We start from the raw sequence: 27,342 nt of genomic DNA on the forward strand, positions 1-27,342 counted from the left end.
CGGTAAAGTACATTTCTTTAGTATCCAAACCTGGTGTTAGTATAGATGGCCAGAGCTGAATGGGTGTACTTACTATTAGACTTGAGAAACTTGTTACAGGAGTTGCTGTAACTAATGCCTTGACACTTACCTCAGTAGCATATGCTGCTGTATCACAGCTGCTCGTAACGGTAAAATTGCTCACAGCTGTTGAACTGGTACATGAGAGAATCCTGCGGTCAGGAAAGGTTTACCTTCATCAAAGGGTACGAAGGGGAGGGAGGTAACGGAAGGTTTTCAGAAGTCTTTATTCGGCGTCTGCCTACATATGAAACAGCAACAGCCTTACTTCTTTTTGGCCACACTGGCAGAGTTCAAAGGCACAGATTATGGAGGTACTTTAAGGCACGTAGACCTGTGAAATGCAGGTAAAACGGTCAGCTGCTGTAGAACCACTTTGGTATGGCATAAATTGAATCTTGAGTTGTAGAAGTTCATTTAAAAGCTAAATTTATTGTACTTCATTTTACAGTGTTCCCTTTCTAGGCTGAGAGTTAATACAATAAAAATATATATAGAAGAACATTTAATAGTCTTAAAAGAAGGCAGCACAATGGAGAGGACACGTTCTTTGTCACTAGACTAGCTTAAAAAACTGTAATGTTTAATTTTCACCTTTAAAGCAATCAAGCTGACTTTACTAATGTAAAGTGCAGGCAGAATAGCTGTTGCATGGCAACAGATCTAAGTCTTCTGAACTGCCTTGGTTTTGACAAGGAATCAACTACACAATGTGCATATACATCCATCAGATATAAAGAGGTTTCTTCTATGAATATATTTACTTTTGGTCCAGTAAAACAATAGCAAGAGAATCTAAATGCTTGGAACAATAGCACAATCCATTTCAAGTCAAGCATTTTTTAAGAGAAATTTACAAAAACCTCACAAATTTAATATACAAGTCAGTACCCATGCAGTAAATAAATGTCCAGTTTATACAAACAATATTCTTCTAATGGTACAAATATTACACTGGATCCAGAATTCTATACAAACGTTAATACATGTTTTGTCATCCATATCGACTTGAATATAGGATTACTGAAAATGGGCTACAGAAAGGCCACTCTTCTGTACAATTGTGCAAAATCTGCAAAACAGTTGCAATCCAAATGCAATAAAATAACAAGAAAGAAAGAGAGAAGGGGGGAGGGAGAAGAAGAAAAAGAAAGAAATGGGAGAAGGTCAGAAAAAGGGAGAGAATGAGAGAGGAATAAAAAGACAGGAGAGAGAAAATAAACCTGTCCATTCTTTCCTCCATCCCTTCATGGATATAACTGTCAGGAAATATCAGAGCTCATAAAGTTTAAAGTACATTCACTGAGCTGTACAGGCAAGAGTCTAAAGTTGGTTAAGAGTACAACTCGCTGTAAAGAGTATAAAGGAGGCTTTTCCCTTTCACATGAGTGTTATTAAATCATGTCGTGAGTCCTAACTTATGCAGCAAAATACTGAAAAGCAGCAGAAATATTTTGCCATGCTCTGATCACTGTTCGAGAACAAGCCCATAAAAAGTAAATACATAATTTAAGATTTCCCTCCCATTTTCCTATTCCAAGCATGTGCCTAACTCTAAGAAACTATTTCTGCTCATATTCACCGGGTTCTCTCCAGCACAACTAAAATCTCATGGAAGTTTAAAGCATTTTATTTGTCTTGTGAACTCAGCAGAACCCAAAGACATCTCTTCCTCTTCAAAAGCAAACTGGAGGTTTTTTTACTCCTCAGCTATTTTTCAGGTTCTGTGCTCAGCTCTGCTCCCATCACACATTTTCCCCGCATACAATACAGCCAAATTTCACAGCTCAGGAAACACATAGGAGACTACTTGAAAAATCCTATTCATTCCTTTTCTATTGTGGGAATTTTCAAAGCCTCTCAGATTCGGAGCATTTCATTGGGAACCTTTTCCACTGCTGCTTTTCTGGGCAAGAGAAACGCTGCTATCAAGGATGTTCAGAGTCTACGTTTTCTCTTTTGCAAAATCTGCACATTATACTGATGTACAGTAAAAAAGCAGCATAAATGACAGTACTATGATTACTTTTTGAAAAAAAATCAACCAAATGTGATTAAGAGACAAATAACACATAATTTTGTCCTGACTGGAATACAAACCAGCATCCCTTTGCACTGATGGTAAACTTTAGCAACAGGCTTTAAAAAAGCACAAGGAAATAAGACCTAACTTTTTGATACTTGAATTCACATTAGTCCTTTCTGCCTGCTGATTTTCACACTTTTGTATGTTTGACAAAACTGAAACACAACCACCCTGTTACACTCTTCCCCTGTTATTTAAGAAAACTCCTAGAGTTTCTCATTAAATATAAAAACTGGTTTTCTCCCACCACCAAAATAGTACCTGCACTCTAAAAATGCAATGCAATACTGGAATTATATAATATAAAATATCATTGTAAAAGTGACCTTTGATAACAAAACCTTTAGCTTGAATTCCTGCGTGAAGGTCACAGTCTTCCAAAAATGCTTTTAAATACTTTTCTTTAATAGCTAAAGGTCATGTTTTTATTTCACAGAAGGTAAACACAAGCGGAGCATTGGTAGCATATAAAATATACAAATCCTCATTAAAGACGTGGTATTGTTGACCATCGAAGGTTTACTTCACACAGCTGAGTAACATTAAAATATAATTTACTAAAGCTCCCACATATTGATATAAAAACTACTTTATGCACTTAAGTAAAGGGCTGGAGTGTAACAAATGGACAAAAAGAGAGACTTTTATACATGCGTTTCAATGTAAGAGTGAGTGTGCGCTAAGGAGGCTATAAGTGCATCAACCTCAGATGAGCCATTAACAGAGTCCCTCGGGGTGCTGCTTTGATAGACGTCCATGAAGAGATCAAGGTACATTTTTTTCCATTCTTGAAAGTCTCTAGATGTCAAAGCTGGATTATCCAGAACTTTATCTATAATGGCTACTTCTCCTTCCCTGGCCTGTGAAAGAAAAGGAACAAGCAAAGGGTCAGTGCAAGTGATGAGTGACAGCCAAATTCAGTCACATGGGTGGAAGGGAAGAATGGGGGGAGCAAACTCAAGACATGGAGCCCCTAAAAGCAGGGGGACTATCTGACTGCTATACGACTGCTTGCAAAAAGGAGCGCTTCCTACAGGGTGTCACACATCACCCTGCAGGGCTAGGGCTTCCCTTGCCTTGTCCAACATCCTCAGAAACAGTCCCTATTCCCCCTCCTCACCCCTTGTTCAGCTCAAAAAAAAGCAAGCTCTGTACTGTTTCCTATTAGCTGCTTGCATTTTTCAAGATGGGTTTCACAGAACAGTGCCATCTGTTTGCTCTTCTCGATCAGCATAAGAAATACTGCGTAGGTGCGTGGGATGCAGACACATGGCCTCCCAACCGCCAGCAGAGCTAAACCTTTTTTACCAGGCTCGTCATGGGGACATCTGAGTGCTACATTGCAAAGGCTTGCACAAGGACCCCTGCGTTAATGATAATTCATCTTCATCAAAGATCCAGTGTATGCAATGAACTGGCTGGCTGCAACATCCTCCTATCACTGGAGTGGCAAAGAGAAGGGTGAAAAGGGTAAACTCTAACATAGCTGCTGGTACCTCCCTACCCAGCATTGAGGTGGGGCTGTGGCTGTATCATCATCCATAGCCAGTGATTAGTTTATCAAGAGATGACAGGCAGCCAGTATGGATCAGAGTAAGCCTTAGATACACCTGTAGCCACTCGTGGTTGTTGCAGGCATTGGAACCTGGATGCAACAGGCATAAGCCTTGGAAACACAGCTAGTGTGCAGGTTTCCAGCACTACTCCTCTGTGTAGGCCTGGTATAGTCACCAGCAATCTCCCCTCCATCCTCCCTGCCAGACAAGTTTCACACTCCTCATGGCTAACTCACATTTTCCATGTCCATACTACAAGCATGTTAAATCTTTTTTGGGGAGCATATTAAAGAAAAATACTAAGCTGTGCCAGCCCATGCTGATGGAAGAGGATCAGAAGGGTTAGAGACATCACCCATAAGCAGTAGGTTGAAAGGCATTTTTCATGCTTTGCAAACAGCAGCTAATTAACACTGCTAGAATGAGTAGCTGAAAATGCTACTCATTTTCAGAAATGGAGGTGCAAGCTGAGAATGACTAGTGGAAATGAAACCATGGGAACTCCCAATTACCATACCTCTGCTTGAACTACCATAACCTGCTTCTCGCAGATTGTGGCTGGTGCCCACACCTCTGCACTACCAGCCAGGTAACTCACACTCACTGGCAGGAGAACGGTTGTGTCATGGGAAAGAGAGCAGAGGGGTCCTTCATTAAGGACTTAGATGATGGGACAGAGAGCCTATGGACAATAAGAGCTAGAAGCAATTTGGAGGGAAGTCTCAGGCTACTATTAATTTGGATAAATTCAAGGAAAGTTCAGAACACCAGCTCCAACAGGCCAGTGTAATTGGCTGCAGTCAGGAAGAGCAATCAAGGCACTGATACAAGAAAAACTAACTGATTAGGTGACAGCAGTAGCTACGGGTAGGTACAGCTATCGGTACTACGGCAGAGATGGAGCCCTGGGCTGTAATGGAGCTGGAAACTCATCATGAGTTACCACGATGACATTGCAAAACAGGCACGCACTGCTCTACACTGTTGCTCTTCACAATAAATAGTAATTATCTGTCTTTGGTGCTTGCTGTTGTTGCTTTTTCAATTATTGGTGTCATGTACTTTTAAGAATGGTTTATACTAACCAAGGTCCAAAGAAGAACGGTGACAGGTTTAGAAAATATGGCTCATAGACAGAGAATGAAGAAATTGTGTTTGCTTGGACCAAAAGAAAGGAGTTCCAAAGAAGCATGAAAATGGCATCTGCTGGGTCAAGAGGTTGCGGTGTTTTTGGAATTTCCTGGAGGAAAGCAATTCTATTTGTAGGAAGCCATTGGCATAATGTAGCTCAGGTATCAATAAACGCTAACAAGAAAGACAATTAAGCATGGCAGCAAGCTGCTGATACTGAACCACAGTTTTGGTATGAGTCATCCTGCCATGCTGCAAAAGCGCAGATACGTGTGAACCTCCTGCCACCCCAACATGCCTGTGATTTTGTTTCAGTTTCTCATGCTGGTAGAAGCCATGCGGAAAGCCCATGTATCTTGATTTTTTCTACCAGCTTCCAATCCTGTAAAGACTCGTACACCCAGATAATACTACAAGTAGTAGTTGCCTTCAATGAGATGATACAGTACAAAAAGTTAAACGTGAGATTTTTTTCAGGATGGGAGCCCCACAGCATGAAAATAATATTGCTTAAATGCTTCTCTAGGTGATGGAAAACTAAATTAATTAACATTGATAAAGCCCTCTTTGATGAAAGCTGTTACAAAATCCACTGTACAATTATCAAGTGCCTTAAAGTGTGGTAATTTAATACAGTTAACAGGGTCCCTGGGGAAAACCAGCATATTGTTTGCCGAAATCTCTATCAGGACAGCATTGAAACTGCTGTAACAAACAAAGAAACTGACAGGGAGGCTAAATGAGCTCTGGTACATTTTGAATAACCATAAAAATCTCCAAATCTATCATTACCACTATCTATTTTTTCAATCAGTCCTACTGATTAAATACAATGATCCTATCAGCTTTCACAGAAAGCAAGCACACAGTTTCCTCCTGGACAAGCTCAGCGATCAGAAAATAATCAAGTGTCACAAAAGGTACCGCTCTGTTCCGAAAGGCTGGCTTCGCTTAACTTACTTTAGACTTCAGCAATTACACAGTGCTTCTGCATTCCGGTAAATGAAAATGTTCAAGGACAAAAAAGGGATTAAGGTTTCCTCTGATAATTTGGTGTCAAATTCTGTTAAACTAGCTAGAGGAGTAGCAGCTGACTGAGATTTTATCTGCACAGAAATAAAACCTGATCCTCTTACTTTGACTGCTCTCCCAAGGCACATTTTTCTCTGCTTTGCGATGAGCCTTTCCCCACGTTTCCCTTGTTTTGCACACCAGGTTCAGCCTGGACTCCAGCTGCGCACAATTAATCTCCAAATATAATACAGTCCAATCCAACCCCAGGGCAGGATTTTTCCTCCCTCTTTTATCTCACCTTTAAAGTGCTTTTCAGAATTCGCAGCTGGTGCAGTTTTTCATTGACTACTGGATCGCTACATCTCTTTATAAAAGATTTCTTATACTCCAGCTTAGTGGAAATCCGGTGTTCTCCTAAAGGAGACAGGCTGGCCTGCTCCAAGGCTCTGTACAAATCTTGCAAGGAGTCTGCTGGTTTTTCCTCTATAGTTTCAACTGTAATGAGAAAAAGAGGGGGAAAAAAAACAGAAGAGGAAAAAATAGAGAAAGAAACAATGTGTCATTAATGTGATTATTTGAAGATCTATCGAAAAAGTTTGCAAAACATTTAACAGGTTTAACTAGACCACAAGGAGAATATTTCACACATGCTAAGTTCCAGAAAAAAGTGCTGTGATTGTAACTGCTCCTTCTTATTGCTGCCTTCAGGGGAAAGGGAGAAAAACTTTTAAGAATGTAAAGTCTTGACCCGCACAGGAAGAAGAAAAAAATAGAGAAATAGTGCAAGGTGTAGTAACATTAGAGTGACATACTGTCAGAAACCACAGCTCTAGTATTGCAGTCAAATATGCTGGTGAGTTTGGTATTACAAGGAAAGGAAGCCCTGGAAGCATCCTGCTGAGGAAGTGATCAGGGATCAGATCTCGGCCCGAGAGCACTGATAGGGCACTCAAGATTATGTTTATGATAGTGGCCTTGGAATGACATGTTGCTTTCCTTTCTAGAAAAGTCCACTTCTTTTTGTCTCATGTTTGATACTCAGGTGTGTTGTTCAATAGTCAGTAATGCTGTCACTTGTGGTGTCTTTATGCTCTGTTACCTGAAGGCTCAGCAGCAGCCTACAGACTGGGTGTAGGAGTGCATTCATGACAGCCTACCTAGCAGCACAGCAAACCAAACCACAGCTGTTTGCGTTACAGTTTTACTTATTCATTTATTTGTATATTTATTTATTATAGGTTTAAAAATATTTGTTCTAGCTAGTACTGGGAGTGTTTTGAAGGACAATATAGGACAGAAATATTTTGGTTCTCTAAAACCAAAATCAAACGAAGTCTGGGGGTGAAATGTTACTCTGATATGAGCATTTGAAAAGCTTCATTTAGAAAGCATTAAAACATTTCAATTTCTCATGCACCATTTCCCTCAGAAGAAAATGTTTGAGATGCTGTACAAACTTGGAAGTGCCAGTGAAGTGCCAGGATTAAATGAGTGATGACCAGGAGAAGCCAGGGCAGCCCTGGGGGAGCAGCTAGCCAGTGGCGCAGGCAGCTCCGTCCCTGCTGTCCCTCGCACACTGACACATCTGGACACACAACAGCTGGCCACCGCCTGTGCACAACCTCCCAGTTGTCTCCACAGCCCTCGGGACCCTTCCGCCAAGTCTTGGCTTTCATAGTGGTGTACATTTTCCTGGTCTGAGGTGCCTTTGTCCCCAGGATGCTTTCATGAAAGCTCCTGTAGGAAAGCTACAGCTCTTTGGTTTCAAGCATTACTTTTCCCTGTGACTGATCCTGCACTAAGACAGAGCCGTCTCCACTGGCTGAAACTTCAGCACATGCTCAAGTACCCATAAGTAGTGAACCTCAGTCTCCTCAGGTGTTTATAGATGGTTTTTTACTAAGCACCGACAGGGAGGACAGATAGTGTGCAGAAGCAACATTTTGAGCCCACCAGCAGCTAGACAAGGCAACCACCCGTTCAAAAGCCATGCGGTACGGCCACTACTCACCTCAGGCTCAACCAACAACTCCAGAGACCCAAATCTGCACACCCCATCACAAAATGTGTTTGCATTTGTATAGATCTTGACACAATCAAAGAATTCTGCAGTCAGCAACTGATCTAGCTATATGTCTCATCAGTTTATTCCTTTGCACCTTTAGAGGGTTGCTGTTTTTAAAGCACTCATTTTCTTTTAGAGAGAGATGGAAGTGAGGAAGGGTTTGAGGCTTTTTATTGATGGAGCTGTTGTGGGTCTGTGCAGAGCTCCTTAAATCCTCCCATTATGTGCTACCCTGCTTGGAGAGCTGGGTTCATCGCAGTAAGGAGTGGCTAGGACTTAAAGAAAAATAGAAATGAGGTGCATTTCTCTTTCTTGTTGATTTCTTCCTTATTAAAACACCTTATGTGTTAATGGGGAAAACACTCAGTAGCTGAATACTTCAAGATTGGTTAAAATTCCCTGTGGTCTTGGTTTTTATACTTTCTTTAAAAGTCTATGCAGCGAGATCAGATGTTTGGTATCTCTCTATCGGTTCATATTGCTGCACTCTGAAGTCCACCAGTCTGACAGCTGGGGAATGGGCAAAAAATGGGTTAAAGGGCAAAAACCCACCTTGATCTGACATGGGGGTATTTTACCTCTGTTTCTTTCTTTCTCTGATCCCTTGTTATGCAAGGTAAAAGAGGTCTTTCCTTGGGTCTCTTTTCCCCATCAGCACTGCCACATTATACCCTCAGGGGATTACTACTGGGCTGGTCTGCTGAAGAAGCAAGCCAGTGCTTTGACTCCGTGTGTCCTGAATTCACTTTGCCAGGGTGATCTAGAGCCTGGACCAGCAACCAGCTACCACATCCAGGCTTGCCATCAACCCATGGCTTCCTAAAACACCAAAAGTCCCCACCACAGCAAAGGACAACATGAGGGTTCAACTCCGAGGTTCAGTCCTGAATGACAAGTGCCGTTAATGAACCTGGAAGGCAGTGTGGCCCCTGTGGGTTCAAATGGTGGGCTGGGGGCTTGTGCTGCCCTCCCTCCCTGTGCTGCCGGCCGGGGCGTCTGCATGGCTGGGTGCTCCTCAGGGCTCACCTCGGTCAGGCAGCCACTGCTCAGCACGGGCAGAGGAACTGCGGACAGGGGATTCCGACCCTCGCCTCAAATGAGAACAGCTCTCAGGCTGCATGGGCAGAGGCGAAGGACTGCAGGGGCACGATGCAGGCAGGGTTAGGCAGCAGAGCACCGATGCCAGTTCTGTGAAACGCATCGGCACATCACCTCCACCCTGCGGGGGCTGCCTCCCCCAGGCTCTGTCACTGCCTCCCCCAGGCTCTGTCACTGCCTCGGTGGTGTAGCTGTGAGCGCCATGTAGAAAAGGGGATGGGATTTGCTATAAGAGAAGAGCAGGGAAGAAAAGCAGCAGGTCCCTTCCCTTAAATATCTTCCTTCTGCTGAGGCTGGGGAAGCTCAAACAGGGCTCTGCCGCCTTGTTCCACCCACGGCGGGGGAGAGGGCAGCGGGTGTCACGCTAGCATATCCCAAGCCCTTAATACTTTCCAGAGAAACAGTGAAGGTGGTGGTACTGCTGCTCTCAACGGCTCTCAGTAGGCGGGAATGAGCTTACACATGAATCTCCCCTCCCTCACCCTTCTGCTAGAGGCTTTGATTGATTTCCTGTAGGTGTTGGTGAAACCCTTGGCACTGTAACGCATCTGAGGCACTTGATTAGATATACAGCTGAGCTTAAAGCATATTTTCTTTTTTAAAATTGGTGGATTTGTATGCGAGTCATGCTATTACAGCAGGGCTGTCTCCTTACGGAAGCAGAAGGCCTCAGGTAAATGCCTTGTTTAAGTAGAAAAGGTGGCCTCATGGGATTTGGAGATGACCTCAGCAGAGCAGCCAGTGCAGCAGGTAGTTTTTCACCCTCACTTGGCTGCTGAGTCATGGGCTGCATCTCCCTGTTTCTCTGAATACACTGCCAGGTAGCTGTTTCCACATCCTGCTGAAAAGGAGGGTTTCTTCCCTGAAGCAATAACTGTGGCCCCTGCCCCACCAAACCTGAACAACTCCAGAACTCTGGAGCCGAAATAAAGCTGCATAATCTCTGCAGCACACAGGATCTGAATTCAGAACTGTATCTTCCTAATACAAGGATACACACTACATTGTGTAACAACGAAGCTTCTGCTGTGTCTTCAAGTATGCAAAGCCATTCACATTAAATGCAGGAGAGAAAAGAATATATCAGTCCAGTAAATGGTGTTACTCTCTAGTTATTCTGCTTTCCACAAGGAAGAGTTTCTGAAGTTTGTACTTTTTTGTACTTTGCTCTCTCTTCTTAAAATGCAGTACATATTTGTATCTACTTTTACGTTTTCTCAGGAGAGAGATACGGAGATTGTGGCTGGCTGGGTGAAACACTAAGTGTTCAAGAATATTTTGGGTTGTTGGCATTCAGAAAAACCTGGTGGGATTTCTTACACCATGCTGTCATCTGTTGTTGGAAAGTGCACGCCCCAAGCTCCACCATGTACTAAATGTAACCACCTCCTGGCTCCACTGGGCTATTAATCTTCTCATTATTTCCCTCTTACAAACCAAGATCCTAAGAACAATAAACACTTGCGTGAAAAGGGACCAGAGAGAAACAGTTAACCTTGGTATTTACATGGATCAAGAGATGATCAGTCCATGTAAACTGATGATTCAGGAAGGTGGTACCGAACTAGGGCCATGCAGAAGGTCACCACTGCAACCCAGCTGGCTAACACATCACTCTCTGGACACAGAGGATCTCTACACACATATTTCTCATAAATCTGCTCTAGATATAAGGAATAATCTCTAATAATTTTCAGTGGATGTTCCTGTGCTTCTGTGACTCATTTTCCCTGTAAAAGCTCAAGCCACCAAAAACTTGCATGGTTTTCTTCTTTCAGTGAGATACGGGAGGAATCAGTGGTTGCACCCGGGCCTGTAAGTGCACATAACTGCCCACGCAAGGATAGTACAACACAGTTAATTGTAACTTTTGTCACCAACTGTGCTGACAAGGTCAGATTTTTCAAGGGTTGAAACTCTCCTTTGAGGCTCCTTTATGCTTTGTCAGTACCTCCTAAACACCACCCAGGCTCATCCTGCTGTCTCTACACTTCTCATCCCGACTGATGGATGCTGCTGCCACCCTGACGGCATTCTCTGTTTTCCCACTATCCTCTTTGCTATTTGCTACCTTCACAACTTAGTGATGTGCTTTCCTTCACCATGCAATTCCTCTCATGCACACCCACTCCTCTGCTTGCAATTAGCCATGCATTTGAACAAAATTACCATCCTCTGCAAATCCTGAAAAAGCCAAGCTGCTGCAAAGTCTGTGACAGAGAGCGAACCAGGCAGGCAGACTAAAATGCCCTGGCTCCACTGAAATTTAAACTCTCACTTTCATTCCTTTTGGTAAGCTCACTCTCTCTGGCAAAGGAACCAACTCAGTTCAGGATCTTAATGCGGCAATTTGGTTAGAATACATCACTAATTACATTATTAAACAGCTGCCATATGTTATTTCCCACCTAAAAATCCCAAAGATTTGCTTCCAGTTTGAGAGTTGCACCTTTCCACTTCACCTTTTGCACAGGGGAGGCATCTACCTGAAGCCCCCCAGTGACTTTCTGTGAGTGTCAGGATATGCTCCACCAAAACGGAGAGCACCCTGGCCTCTGGGAAATAGTCTCAAGCCAGATAAAAGAGGTCCTGATGCCCAAATCTCTGGGTTGGTTTTTTTCTTTTCTCTTTGCTTTCTTGAACCTGATGCCACGAGCAAACCAATAAGTGATATAATCCCAGAACCAACAGAGCGTTTTGTAATCTTCCTATGGTGTAGCATGTTGGCTGTGCCACGTCTAACTAACCGGTCTGTCAAAGCCCGCCTGGTCCTGCAGCGGTTTCACAGAGAGGCAGCACAGCACAGATATTTGCTGATCCCGTGGGGAGGGAAGGCCTCCCACAGCAAGCTCTCAAGCCCCAGCTCAGGCTTTCTGCCAGCCCAAGTGTATAACAGGCAGGCACGGGCAGGGGACGTAACGTGGCCACAAGGTCCAACAGCCTGGCTGGGCTTGTAAGCCCTGGGGAACATTTAGGAGAAGGACAGAAGGGATCTCCCTGTATTTAAGGTGGAAAAGCAGAAGGATTGAAGAACAGTGGACATGGCATTTAGCTGTCTTGGAGGATAGGGGAGGGGAGAGAAGAAATCCTCCAAAAAAGTAGTTGCTCGTTTCTCAGTTCAAGGCTTAAATCCATCTTTGCTGCTCTTCAGATTAATTATTAGAGTCCAAACTGCACAAGAGGGAGACATACCCAAATGGCTATGATGCAAAGAACCAGGAATTACAGTAATTGTTTACACTACTTGGATGGATGGCAGGCAGAATAAGCTAGGTATTTCTTCTCTCCCCAGACTATGAGCTAAAAGGCACGAAATGGTCAAATCAATGAAAGGTTTACAAGGAGATGGTGCCTGCACAGCTGTGTGCTGCATATGAGGTCACCCGTGCACAGGCATGGGGGAGCCATAGTGACATGGAGTCATCTCCTGGCAGGAAAATGCTACAAGTCACATCCCTGATTACTGAGAAAAGGAAGAAGCAACACAGTGTTTAAGCCTGTCATGGTACAGCGGGCAAGAGGTGCAATACGATGCAGTTCAGATCTACATGGAAGCCAGCTGCTAATCACCTGCTCTGGGTAATACGGAGCAGATTTCCATGTTAAAGCACGAATAGAAAGCTGTGTCATCTCCTGCACCATGTTAAAATCAAGGCCTGACTGGGCATGTGAATATGCCTGTATGCATATATACATATCTATCTATCTATATGTGTGTGTATATATATATCATTATGCCTATACATACACACATGTATATATTAATGTTTTCCATGAGTGAAGAAAAGTTTAAGCAAGCTGAAGAAAAGCTGCTGTGGGCTTCTTGTGTGGTGCCTGTTCTTTGCAACCCTCCTCTGTTATTCCCTCCCTTTGCCTGCCCTTTTCTGATCTGTGTAACCCTCTATCCTTTCTGGCCCCGTGTATCTGAAAGTGCAGGATTTTTCCCAAAGTCCTGAGTCAAGGAAGGGAGAAGCAGCATTTAAAAACAAGCTTTGATCCATGTGTTTGGTGAAACAATAAGTGGCTGGAGGATCAGGGAACATGCATTTTATACTGTTCTTTCCTCTAAAGGGGAAGTATTTTTGGGTTACCAGGACAGTTGTACATGGTTTCTATTCTCTCCTATTATGTAAACCTGCAGGCAAAAAAGATATTCCTTAGAGAGGGTGTTCACTGAAAGCACCAACACAACAGAGCTCTGCAAGACACTGGAGTTTTCTTCCCACTGGTGTGAGGCTGCCCCTCCTCTGACATGCGTGAGTATAATAAATTGGTTTCCTGAAATAAAGTGAACTGTGCAGGAAAATGGAAAACTCCTATCTCCCATAGGACAGATTTCAGAAGGTATTTTAGGCATTTTCCACTACAACCAAGTTCAATCAGAAGCAATTAGGTATCATAACCACTTTTAACAGTTCTAACCCTAACCTTTGTAAGGCCTGAGAGATGCCAAACCTTTGCTGCGGCACCAAAGGTCCAATTCTTTTTGTGAACTATTTATGGCACTAGCGGTTTTCTTTTGGATCAGTAGATCCCCGTGAATCTCTTTCTCCAAGGTCACCTTTCTGGTGATACTTGAATGACAACCTTGTCACAGCCTTGTGAGCCGCTGCCGCGCTGCAGACTGCAGTTTGCGAGCTGGCAGGCTGAAGCATGGTCAACCTCAGGCTTCATGCGACACTTGAGCTGGTCTTACTAGAAGTCTCCCACCCATGTCAATCCCACACAACTGGAATTACTTATTAAAAACAGCTGACACTAAACTTGGCATCAGGAAAAAAATCGATCCTCAAGGTTTTTTCCTGCATACCTGCATTGTCGTGCTGACAGTAACATTCAGGCATTTTCAGCATCCGCTTAGCAATGAAGTACAGGTGCCAGCAAATGGGTTAATATGTTACTGAGATGGCAAAACACAGACAGAGGGCATAATTTGCTCACTCTGTTCGTGCTGCCTCTTGACAGCTCTAACACACCTCAAATGAGCATCAGGAGAAGCTCCTCACTTGCTCCCAGCCCTGCTGCTTCATGAGGTTCTATTGGTGGGCTGTGATTTCAGAGAGGGTGTAAGAATGAAGACGCAAATAACTCCAAAGCTTCCCAAAGTAACCGGGAACTCTGATCAGTGGCAGATTTTCTTTGGCAGCAGTGTTATAATCGCATCCTTTGGTATTTGGACACAGTTCTCTACTCATTACGTTGCCTATGAAGGCATCAGTTTAACCTTCGTCTGCTGAACTGATTTTAGTGACTCTTTGGGAGAATTTTAACACAATGAAATAGTATTTCCTGACATTTTTCTGCGCCACACATTGATATAAGTGCTGTTTAATTTTATCACAAGCTACCAACGTTGAAGTGAAATAAACACAGCAATTACATTTTGATGGTACACTTCCCCTCAGTCCCTGCAGTTGAGAAACAATGAAAAACTTCTCCTATTTATGAGGTAAGCCAGCAGCCGAAGCAAACTGGGTAAACTGCTATACGTCTGGGGATGCTACAACTTTTAAACAGGACAAGGAGGTCCCCTATGGATACATCCTGCAAGCAATATATGGAAGCAATTACTCCTTCAGGAAAGTATTTTTTCGCAAACCTAAGCTGTTACAGCACATGAAGTTGTGAAAGGTTGAGTTACAAATGATATGGACCTAGCGACATTACTCACCGGTCAGAATCAAGCCACAGTCACGCTTGCACAACAGCAATGCCTGTCAAGGTTTATGGGCTGGACACAGGAAAGCAAGCCTCAACAGAAGGGGTATGTATTCCTGGTGCGCAACACCCACTGAGAAAATGAACTGTACTGCAGGCTACTTCCCAAGTTTACTTGTTTATATGAAAATGTAAACCGAGAGTGAAATTTAAATGCACTTGCATCACTTAGGAATTGCAATCCTATATTCAACATGAAAGAAACACAGCAAATTAGTGTGGGCGGGGGCCAGATTAATTTAATAGCCATCTCAGTTACCTCGGTAATGCACTGCAGTCTGTTAGGGAAGCACCTCCCGAGGCATTTATGAAAGGGGCTTGAAATACTTCTGAAAACGTTATCCCAGAAGATGTCATATTTATTCAGATATTCAGATTTATTATTGGATTTATAACTGCACATGTTCTGATAGCTGCACTGATTAGATTCCAGACTAATTAATCGGCACCCTGATTTACATGTTATATATATAGGGCACAACGCTGCCAAATATTAAGCACCCCCTGTTATCTGCTGAACGCCCATCACACCACCACAGTCTGGAGGCACTGCACAGAGTTCAAAGTACCTTTGATAACAAAAGCTGTTACTGTTGACGACAGAGATGCAATACCATGCAACTTTTCTAGATATTACTCATGACTCATGTCACCAGATGTCATAATGAACTTGTGAATATGTATGCACCTTAACAGAAAGTGCTCTCTCAAAACTGGCATGAGAACCGTCACAGAAGAAAGGTCCGTTCCCCATCCATTGGGCAGAATGTGCTTGCACACAAAAAAAACAAGAGAAAGGAAATGAACACCAGCCCTGACAGACAGTGGTTACGCAAAGGCAAAACTGAAAATTTGCTGGCTTTTTTCCTTTATTAAGCCCAAAATAACACCTTTAAAAAATCCTGACTTCATTAATAAATCAAATGCCTTCATTAAAGAAACATTTACTGCCATTTTCTACACTTTATTTTAAGGCATACAGAAAAATATTTAACAAATGTGTATGCAATTAGATGCCGGGGACTGCTAATTACAGCCCTTCTGAATGCCTCTGCAAAACAAAGATACTCAATACAATATGTTAGAAAGGGTGGGGAAAAGAAAGAGAGGAAGCTGAAGACGATCTAATTCATATTAGCGCAGATATATGCTGGCCTTTGGCTATGAGCAGCAAATAAGCCATCAGTGTAATGCCAAATAGCAGCCAAAGGACATTTTACAGTCACATCTTTGCTTCTGCTTCTCTAATTCATTTCCAGAACATTTCACCTCTAACTAATTATGGAATTTAATGACAGAATGTAAAGGACTGGCTGGGGTTGCAGGCCATTCCAACAAGGCTTTAATGACATATCCTTCAGGTTGCAGAATCTTTATGTACTTAGCAGTGATTTATCAGCCCTGGCAGAGGCAGGTACTTCAAAGGCAACCTTATATAAAAAATAAATTCTGCCTTTGCCAAGCATTGGAAAGAGCACTAAATTAAATTTAAAAATCAATTCCTACAGACAAGAGAGTCATAAAAACTCAGTGGGTTTGTCTATTTGGCCAAACAGGCAAAAATTTATGACAGTACAGTTTTGTAATCAGTAATAGCAATACAGTGTATGTTTTTGATTGGAAAAAATTAAAGATGCCAAAACAACACTGCTAAATATTTAGGCTGAGTTGTGACAGTCCCATTGAGCAAAAACACAAAACATGCATTTTGGTGAATTTCCAACTAGTTTATGTCATACTATACTTTTTATTTTTCAAAAAAGAATATTAAAACTATTATAAGCTCTGTCACCTGCTGTAAGGCAGAATGATGTGATTTTAGTCACTGCACATTTCCTGTTTGTGAGGCAAAAAAGCATAATTTACTTCTTTATAAAAGGGAATATATATAACTATATATATATAATTTTATTGGTATTAACATAATGCAATACCATACATTGAGCAAACAGAAAGAAAACATTTCAAAATACATTTTTTAAAAGTTTCTCCCCATAAGATAGTATGAAATATCAAGTAATTAGCATTAACATTATTACAATACACCCTTAGCCAAATATATTAAGGAAAATCCACATTCTAACCACAGAGATAGAGGCAAACATCAACCCATAGGGGACCCAGAACATAATGATAAATACAATATCTGAATCTACTTTGACATCCAGACGATTACTGGCCCCAAAACAGCCCTCTGGAGTCTGGGTGGTATACAGAGAATACTTTGTGCCTGCTTGGCCAGGCGGCATCACTCACATGTTTAAGTTCTAGAAGATAAAGAGGAACCGAAGAGTTTATCTGCAGAGTCTAATAAATCTCAGCGTGAGGTATCTTCTCCGTCATCATCCAAACGAGTGCCAGTGTACCCTCTGGTAATTCATTACAAACCATTAGATAAATGGAAGTCTCCAAAAGGTCTGTACATACCTCCACTTGACAGAATACACTTAGTTTAGCATGACACAGTAAGGTGACTTCCTTCACTAACGTGAAGCATGCTTAAATGACACGACTGTCTGGTTGGCCTGAACGGGTTCACTGGAGTTCAGTACAAGCAACAGGATTTTACAGTTACCATGGCTGAATCCCTCTTTAATTCCTCGAGGTCTGCAGAACAAAACTGAGTGACATCAAAGCCCTTCCCCTGCCAAGACCCTCTTCCCCTTCCGTTCTCCCGTGCGGGGGGCAGTATTTTCTGCAAATGTGCTCCGTGTAGACTGGATCTGACTTTGTGCCTAGTCCCATTGTGGAAAGGGTGCATTCTTCGAAAGACTGGCCATGCCCTTTGACACCTTCCTGGAGGCCTCATATCCAGGCATGTGGTTGTCTATGCTTTAACAGGTCTGTTCTCTGTTATAAACATCAAAGTTATTCAAGAAGAACTGACTTTCTGAACGGAGGCCATTAGGTTGCTTGCAAGAGGCTGAAGTTGAGTCTCCGTCGTGCCAATTCTCTAATGATAAGTTTATCAACCTTTGAGTCCAATCGGTTCAGTGCCAAGAGAAGTGGATCCCATTTGACATGGAGAGGTGCTATCAACTCTCGCAGTGTATTAGCCTAATATGATAAAGCAGTGATACAATATGTTGAAAGAACTGTGATGTGCCATTATTTCCATATCATATTAGTATATTAGAAATACTATCATGCAAACAAGAGCAAATAGCAAATTTGGCAGACAGTAGCAGCACTACAGAGCTTTTCTAATCTGCATGCAGCTATGCTCATGAGGACAGAGACATGGCACTGTTCTACTGTTACACTTTGCTCCATTAAAATATCCATCCCTGATGCCAAAGAGGTATTTAGGGCAGAAAGTTATATATTCTCTCTTTGTGGATGTGCTTTTTTTTTTTTTTTTTTTTTAAAAAAAAGAACAGAACAAAGAGTAATTGAAAAAAACCCCACCACAAATAAAACAAGAGAACAATACACATCCTAACCAACTTGGGTTGGTTTCCTCCATGTTGAAGAGGCATTAGCTTATTTGGAAGCACTGGAAAAGGGTCACATGAATGATGAGAAAGGAAGCAAAGAATGTGCCCCAAATCCACCAAACGTACTACAAACACAGAAAAATATCCTGTCGGCAACTTATGCATAAACTAGAACAAGAGGTGGCACAACACAATCTGGATCCTTTCATTAGCCTAGCTGACAATCCAGCGTTGTGCAACGTTGGGTGAAGGATAAGATACAGAGCTAGGAAATCATGTGATTTTGAAACCACACTGACATTACATACATCCAAAAGCTAGGGCTTGAGAACTTGAGAATCTTTGTGGACCTGTGTTAGCAAAGAAAAGAGAAAGAGAGAGGTGGAATAAACAGCATACAGCTAAGTTGGTTACTTAAGAGTTTCTGTGTGGATATGCAGTCTCTGCACACAGGGCAGTTTCAAAAGCCCAGCTGCTCTCAGTGCATACCCTATTCTGTTGTCTACTACACTTATTTAGAACACAAAATGGAACAATGGATCTCAAAATCCATTGTTGTTTTAGATCCCAGGTATGAAAAGCTGGGGGATGTTTTGTTGTTAAAAAAACCCACAAAACAACTTTGGGAAAGAGTTCAACTGTGCAGAATATAAAGATGTACAAATTCAATCCAATTTAACTGGTAAGACTTATTTAACTCTTGTTAAAGAGATTTTTTTTTTTTTTCTCCAAAAGACAGGATGAAAAAAGGAAGGAAAATATCAAGCATTGCCATTTTTACTCTTGTGCATATCACAAAAGGTCTGGAGAGCAGAAGAGAAATGTCTCAGTGACAGAAGGCACAAGGTGGAAAGAATCCCAGATGGAAACATCGGTGCCATTTACTCCACCCACAGTAGCAATTGGAAAATGAGTTTCCAGAGAGGCAGAGGGTGAGCAATGCTATACAGAACTCAAACTGAGTTCAGCCTCTCCTGCACTGCTGAGATTTCCTGGGGACTCTGTGCGTCAACAGGGACAGGAGGAAGAAGAAGGGAGAGGAGAACAGTTTATATAACTAAATCCTAAGAATAGCAGTTGAGAGAAACTTTTACGTAACTTATTGCTTAAAATAAGGAACATTTGATTCTACAGCCAAAATGAAAAAAAAACCCACCCAAAACAACAACCCCCAAACCCCAAACCCAAACCCCTGACAAACAAAAGGCCAAACCAGCACATTTCAGGACTCATGGGGCTGAGGGAAGGGAGACTTAAAGTCACAGCATTTAAAACAAGAGTCTTGGATTTGTTTAGAAAAAGGCACTAAGTGAAAGAGCATACTGCTGCCTCGTATGTATCACTGCTGCAGCTTCAGGAAATCCTGTCGTCTCATGGCTGTTGCTCATATAACTTTATCTCTAAAAGTTCCAGAAGTTTGGTTTTAAAGGCCAGGCTTTGGTGAAAGAAACTTGCCTTTTCATGAAACAAGGTGGCTATGAAATCAAGGAGAGTTACTGAAGTTAAGACAAGGGTGTTGCCTACCAGATGTCTATACCCAGCTCTTCCGCATGCCTTGCTGAGGCTGGCTGGGACACATCCCCTGTGCCTATGGAAGAACTGTGCTAAACTTCAACAGATGGTGGGACAGGACTTTTTTTTTGTACCTAAAATCCAACTAAATTTTGCATTAGAAGGTGACTATTTAAAAAGCCCAAACTGCTAATAAGACACACTTTTAAAAAGTCTATTCAGTGATATTGCTAAGGCTGTTATTGGGCTGCCATCAAACACTGGTAATTCTTCGCTGTCCCAGTTTGGATTAGTCACAATGTGCATGAACAGCCTTTCATTAAGACCTCTTGAGACAAGTGGCAGCATACACTGTCCTATTTATCTGAAGGTGAATATAATTAACAGGCACTTGGGGGGCTTTTCTAAATAGATTTTCTCATTATTTTACTGTATCACTCTTACTGATAGTAACTAACTGTACAATATTTCCTATTAGTGTAGATGCAGATTAAGAGTTTAGAAATTCTGCTTTTTGCTCTAAAATTATTTTGCCTTATAATTATAAAAACCACATTTTTCTTTCTCTATCACTAGCATTAGCAAAATGATTTATGTAAAAAATCTCCAGCATATGGATCCCTTTCTAGATAAGGGTTTTTTTAAATTCATTTTAAAGGAGAACAAACACAAATAACAAAGAACAAGTAACATGCTTTTGGATGGATACTTATCAACACTGTAACTTATGAAACGAGACTTGCAAACATTTTGAAAAATAAACCAACTGCCACTCACATATAAAAATGAATACAACCCTATGAAAATAATGAAGTGATCTTACTGCATTTATCAACAAAATTATGTTTCTATTATGAGAAAAGCTTTATGGCAAGTGACTTATCCAGAGCGGTTACAGAAACAAAACTGCCTGCTATAAATCTCCACCTGTTTCTTTAGCTAATGTGGTCACATAAAATGTGAGGAAATCTTCCGTCTGAGCAAACCTGCAGCAGTGGGAGGTATCTGACCCAAGTGGTAAAGACAGAATGCACCCGGGCTGGGACCAAGCCACCAAGCAAGAGCAAAGGGATCCTTTGCGGGCCTTTCTGGGCATGCCACCAAGTCTCAAAACCCAATAAAAATGTAAGCAAAGGGGAGAAGAAAGTTCTCCCTGAGAGAAATGTTTGAGTCACAATCAGTAAGGTCTCAAAATAGCTCTCACAGAAGTCCTGTGTAAGGAAAGGGGCATGGAAGTGGAATCATTCCTCTTTGAGACCTATTTATCAATAATGAAGGCACACCAGCAGTCACTAATGAGTAATTTAAGTTAGGGTTTTCACTTTGATGTGTTTTTTAATAAAATGCATAACATTTTACCACTGTCACTTGAGAGTACACTTTCTTATGAATGTTCACATTATATATTTTGCCCAAACAAGACTACCAGATGCCTGATTATTAAATGGTATGTTTGTGGTAAACTTGCTTTTCAGAGAAGAATTAGGTTGAATAATAACAGGTTAACAAACTTACTTTTGAAATAAATACCTAAGTTTTAGAAAAGGTATTTTCAGTTTTCCCATCTCTAGGGACAATCAGTAAAACTGTAACTGCCTTTTGAATCTCTATTGTTTCCTTCATTTGTGTCCTATTTTGTGTGCATATTTCTACATCTGTTTCTATATGAGAGATACAGAAGGAATTTGACTAGAAGCTCTCACCTATTATCTAGTTCAATAACGAGGCATGTCTAGTTATGTATATTCCCCTAAAGGTAAATACTATGTGTAAGTAATCAGGTTCTGAACGAGAATCAGTGCAAACAATGGGAAAAAGAAATCCCTCCCCATGTACCACAAACTGCTAGCTGGCTGCTTCTGTTGTAAGCGCAGTGGCAGATACATATTCCTCCTCAGTAGGGAAATGGCTCAACACTATTTGACAGAGTCCTTGGGAGGGATGCTGGCAGATCTACAAGCTGTCCATTGCTCAATGTTGGGATGCTCCTACCATCTTCGTGACAGCTCAAGTCTCAGACAGATGCCATGCAGAGATGAAAAGGAGCTGCTATAGAGCCTGGCAATTAGAGTGCCTGAGGAAAGAGGGTTTTGATGACACATGCAGTACAGCCCCCCTGACACTATATTCCAAAGCAGCATCTCTGCAAATTACCTTGTAAGAAGCCAGTTAGATGCAAAAGCAGTAGTAGGAGTCACTCAGTACTCCTCTTGAGGCTTAGTTACTGCAGTAAAGGGCACTAAATCAAACAATGATAATACAGGAATATGCTATCTACTTGCTATCTAGCAAATTCCAGTTTTTCCAGCATCGCAGTGTATGTTTTAGTGTCCCTCATGTCCTCACTGAGCTAAACAAAGGAACACCAAGAGCACAAACATTATATGAGAAAGTACCACAATGAGGAAGGGGGATGGGGAGGACAGATGGTGGTGTCAGACCACACAGAACCTCTAGTATCTGCTCCTCTACAACTGCTGCACTCAGCCCCCTGAGAACAAGGCACAGGGAAATTACAGGGCTCTGATCGGCAGGTGTTTTTCCTCCCACTTACCACAGTATTTCTAAATGTGCAAATGTATCCTGGCTCTCCCAATACACACTTCATATACTACAGTTATTGCTAAATAACCCTCTATCTACTCAGAACTAAAAAAACCTAAATCCCCTCCCCGCCCCAAACGAAGTAAGCAAAAATCCCACTAGAGTTACAATAAAAAGCACCTGAAAACTTAGAATTCATAGCTAATGTTTTACACACTCCAACACCACACCACTAATGTACTTACTAATACATGGAATAACAGTATTCTCTGTATCATCCTGTCTTAAGCTGTGCACACGTATGCTGAATTTTATCTAGCTCCTCTCATGTGCAGGGAAGACCTATAAGCCTGATAAACTCATCATGCTTTTCCCCAGACTCTTGCTTAGCCTTGTAGCTGCAGGGCCTGACACCACTCTGTCCCTGGGTGCAAATGCAGGCATCACACTGGTGGTGCATGCTGCAACAACCTTAATTCATAGCACTCTTACTGCTCTGTGAAAGCCACCTCTGATAAAAACAGCCATGGACTTGGAAATTTGTGGAGACAGACCTCTCAAGCACTTCTAACCCTTCTTTCTGCACTACCTTCTGCTAAAATAATATCCCACACAGGGTTGTCAAGGAAAAGGTTTACATAAAGAATATGCATTTGCTTTAACAACACAGTTTCTCTAAACGGCAAGAAGGTTTTTGACAATGCCAGTAGAGCTCCTATATTATTTGTGTTTGTTTATGGAGGTTTTATTAAATGATAAAACTTCCAGCTTGCAACAAATAAGGATGACACCAGTATTGGTAGTTAAACATCTAATGAAGGAGTACCACCCACCTATAAGGACCTCATTTTTGTGCTCCTCTCTGGTAAGTGGATTTTTTTTAAATGTAGCACATTAAATTGTCAAATTACTAATTCTTACTATATTATATTCATCCTAATTCTGCCCATATTATGTCCCTCCGTATTAGATGTATCTCATGGTTATTCTTGTGTTGCACAGCTCTCTAATATGCCATTAGCAAATTCTTTAGCAAACTAATTATCAGGGTCTTACTGGAATGATGGTTCACAACTCCAAGACAGAGCAGTTTGAGTTGTGGCTCTGTCAGAAAGCCAAAGTTATTTTTTCCAGAGCAGTTTGTTGTGTAACCCAGCCCTCTAATTTGGGACATAAACAGTGAGACACAGCTGAATAACCATGGTGAGGGAAAAAAGAAAAAAAAAAGAAGCTGGCTGACTTTCTTAATTTCTTATAGTTTTATATATATTCAGAGGGTACAAGATGTAATCAGGACTTTAGTGTCCCACTGGGAAATTTATGAATTCTGAGAATGTTATTAAAATTTCTGCATATTGGCACTCTAATTGCTGGATGACACTAAAACTAAGTTGAATGTCTATGGAACAAGCCTCATCCAGGAGATGCCCACATTACCTTCAAAAGACAAGCATGAGGCATGTATTTAACTAAGGTTCCTTTCAATTAATTTCTTTACTATCACTGTAAGATAAAATTAGCCAGGCTATGATTGTAATGGCCTATAAAGCTCAATTTAATCTACCAAACATCCTGCATGGTTTATACTGAGGATCACTTGAAAAGACATGTCTTTATTTCCTACCATGAAGCAGGAACTGTAGTTCCAGTTCGTTGCTCCATGAAAGAAAGACTTACTATGCAGCACAAAAATGGGAGTTGTGTTTCCTGACTAATGCTTTGGATTTCAACCCTGAAAAAAGAAGTAATGTACTAATTTCTCGTATTTTTATCACTGATTTTAACAGGGAATATTTAAGGAGAATTGGTCCTATTATCATAACAGATTATTCTCTATATCATTTTTATCAGCTGCATATTTTTGGGAATTTTTATACATTAACACCCTCGGGCCTTTAAAAGCAAACAGAAACGTATGGAATTAATTATAACATGTCAAATTTAAATTTACACGAAGTTTTAAGTGTAACCAGTAGAAGCCACTTCAGGTAAAGAACATTTTAATAGCCCGTCATCAAGTAATGTAATTGCTTTTTCTGATGGTGCCTTCCATATTGATAACAAAACCCCTGATACATACTTATTCACACTGACAAAATCATTCGCATGATGAAGTAACGTCCAGCCAGACTGTCACCTCCCTGCTGCCCGTCTGCCTCTGAGGGCAGGGAACTGAGATGCTGCCCTGCCACAGCTGCTGACAACTGCAGCAACTTGCCATCCTGTCCTAGATCTCTTCTTTGAGTGGTCAATAAGAGACAGATCACATAAACATTTTAAATTACTGGTGTCAGACCATGCAGTTAAGGTAAAATGAACAGACTGAGCAAAAGGTGTCATCTTCTTCGTGCCCTGTTCTGCTGAGGCTCTTCAGCAGCTTGTGCTAAAATGTCCAGCATGAATGGTGTGAAAACACCCTGTCAGGGAAAGTTGGGAGGGCAGGTTATTGTTGTTATTACTATTGCTCATATTGAGATATTTTAATTGAATTTGGAGCTCACTGGAGAAGCACACACACAAAACATGGCTTACGTTCTTACTCATCTGGTGAGGCCATTAAGCGAGATGTTGACAGCACCCCCAGGCTGGCTGTGCGGCATGTAACAAAGGTATCCCCTGCTCTCTTCTCGTGTACTAGCACATCTTTGATCTGTCAGTCCAACTTGCCATGACTGTTCCCAGGCAAGTTATAGTGTCCTGCTCCAACTGTATTTTTTAGTCAGGTCTCTTCCAGGCTCGAGGAGGACCACCATTTAGCAACACAAATGCTATCAGATCTGAAACCCCTCTGTCAGATCAACAAACTGAAATACGCTGCGCAAGGTTTTTAGAAACCTTGCTTCTAAATAATTCGGTTTCCATAAAACTAAGGCAGAAATTGCCTCTCCTGTTTTAAAACAATGTTGCTGCTGCTGCTTTCTCAGGTGTCTACACTGTCCTGAAAGCCCACCAGACCAATACAGCCATGAGCTCCTTGTTTTGCTGCAGTGAATTCATTACCCACTTGGGAATATAAAATGAAGAATTAATGATAAAACATTTCACACCTGGTGGATACTGAAAGCATATATTTTCATCTGGTGAATTTAACTTTTATTTTTCATGAGAATAATTATCTCTACATAAAAAGCTTGCATTGAAAGGTTTTATGTTATGTACCCTTCTAGCAAGCCAAACATTGCTGTTTTTTGTGTATAATTGTTTGTATATTTTTAACATGCAAGAGCTGTTTTCAGAGGTGCTCTAAGTTTTTGTTAAAAAATATATCCTAAGCCTATCATATGCCAAACAATGCCCTCACCTGTGTATAAGACAAAATTGGAGCTGCACAGGGATTTTATTGGGCTACAGGCTCCTCTTACAGGAGTCAAATGCTGAAAACGTCAGGAGTTCCCCATTGCATTTCAACCTTAAAGATAACAACAAACAACAAATTTTGAATTTTTTCAAATCCCTGGACATGCTAGAGTGAATATGATCTCTTTAATTTGATAGTATCTCTTCAAGCCTGCTAAGAAAGTACTTCTATACACAATTTAGGAGGGGAAAAAAATAGCAAACATTGAGGGAGTCTTTTGTTGTATCACCTTATGTGTTCAAGAGCCTGGTTATATATTCATTCAGAAAACCACAGTCGTTCATGGGCAGGCATTTGTCAGATTGGTCAGGAAAGCCCAGACAAAGCTTAAGGATGACATGCCAGGGTTTCATGGCCACGCAATGCCCAGCCATGGAGGAGCCCTTAGCTCTGCTGCCCAGCCTTCCTCTGAAATCCAGGCACCCATCAAAGGCCTTCTTGGTGAAAGCGGACATGGTGCAACCAGCATTTTTTAAGGGAAGATGCTGATTAAGATCTTGGTGCACTGGGGATAACCAGGAAGAGGTACTCCCTACACTACTAACCGTTCCTTCCCTACACTACTAACCGTTCCTACTTTTCCACTAATGCCTTCCACCAATTCAGCAGTTTTTTTCCCTTGATGATCTCTGTACAAACGTACAAAGACATTGGTATGAAAAGTCATTGCTTCTCACTAGCCTCCTCCTCCCTAATTTGTCCCCAAGCACCTTTGAAACACCAAAATGCTTCTGTCACATGCTGTGTTTCACAAGGTGCAGCTTCCTTACTTCTGTATGACGGTATTGTTTCGCAGAAGAAATATTCCTGCATCAAACAGATTACAGCACCAATACCCAATCTGAGCACCGGTTCTCTTCTCCTGCACATCTGACCCTTTCCCAGAGCGGGAGGGCAGAGCACTGCTCCTGCCTCAGCACCCCATCCTGAGCGGCCAAGGGTGATTCTGCCGAGACTGTGGGAGATCCACTGTCCTCCTGGGGTGGTGGAGCAGCACACAGGGCTCACCAGCACGGCCACACCGGCACCCAGGTGATTTTCCTTTTCCTACAGCAGCTCAAGCTCCTCCACTGGCACAAACCATCAGAGCTGTGGTGGAGATGGGCATTTCTCAAAACCTTTTGAGATGTCAAAAGTGTTCTTCTTTTTCAGGAGAATGAAAATAGGCTCTCTGCAGCCTTCAACTGGAAATGAAAGAGCCACCTCAAAACGTGCATGACTGTTAGCTCTTGCTACTTCATCTAGGGTTGTAGATAACAAGTATGGAGAAATATCTTTAGCTTCCTCAAAGTCAACCACATCCAAGTAAAGAGAAGACTGATGAAAGTGAGAGAAGCCCTTCCTGAAAGGACTGCCCCAGCTCAGGGAGTGGTCAGGTAGCAGGGGTACTGCTGGCATGAGATGGCAGCTGAGCAGGCTGAGCCCAACTCTTCAGTGAGGAAGATGAGCAGGAGGAAGGCTGGTGCCAGGTGGGAGGGAACACCCATGGCAGCTCCTGACACCTGACCCTGACATCGTTGTAGCAATCTGCCGGGAACGCATTTCAGACTTAATTAGTATTAAACCCCTGCCTTGATCTGGGTAATGGTATTAAGTGCTCAGGAGGGCTCAGCCTGCTCCCCCGGCCACCTCCAGGTGAGCAAGCAGTGCTGGTGCCTGGAGCTGCCAGGCACTTGGCCCTTGGTCCTGCCAACCATAGCAGAAAGGGCATCCAGAGGCTAGAAGAGGAAATCCCTCAGTGTCACCACAACCAGTGGCTGCTG

The 27,342-nt window shown here is 42.0% G+C and overlaps 1 protein-coding gene across 5 annotated transcripts in view; it reads right to left on the minus strand.

Annotated features, from left to right (window-relative positions):
• Nucleotides 1-467: 467 nt before the first annotated feature.
• CNKSR2 (connector enhancer of kinase suppressor of Ras 2) overlaps nt 468-27,342 on the minus strand; it is a 220,769-nt gene continuing 193,894 nt past the window's right edge. For 3 of the 5 annotated variants that reach the window (XM_055703082.1, XM_055703081.1, XM_055703079.1), the window contains 2 exons: nt 6,146-6,342; nt 468-3,006 (listed from right to left, as the gene is read on the minus strand). In XM_055703082.1, the coding sequence (XP_055559057.1) occupies nt 2,791-3,006; nt 6,146-6,342 (413 nt within the window). In that variant the 3' untranslated portion in view covers nt 468-2,790. Of the gene's footprint in view, nt 3,007-6,145; nt 6,343-15,579; nt 17,786-27,342 lie in introns of those variants that run through there. The other 2 variants (XM_055703080.1, XM_055703083.1) reach the window with 2 other exon arrangements.

The sequence above is a fragment of the Falco cherrug genome, chromosome 2, assembly GCF_023634085.1.
Source record: "Falco cherrug isolate bFalChe1 chromosome 2, bFalChe1.pri, whole genome shotgun sequence".
NCBI classification, from domain to species: Eukaryota; Metazoa; Chordata; class Aves; order Falconiformes; family Falconidae; genus Falco; species Falco cherrug.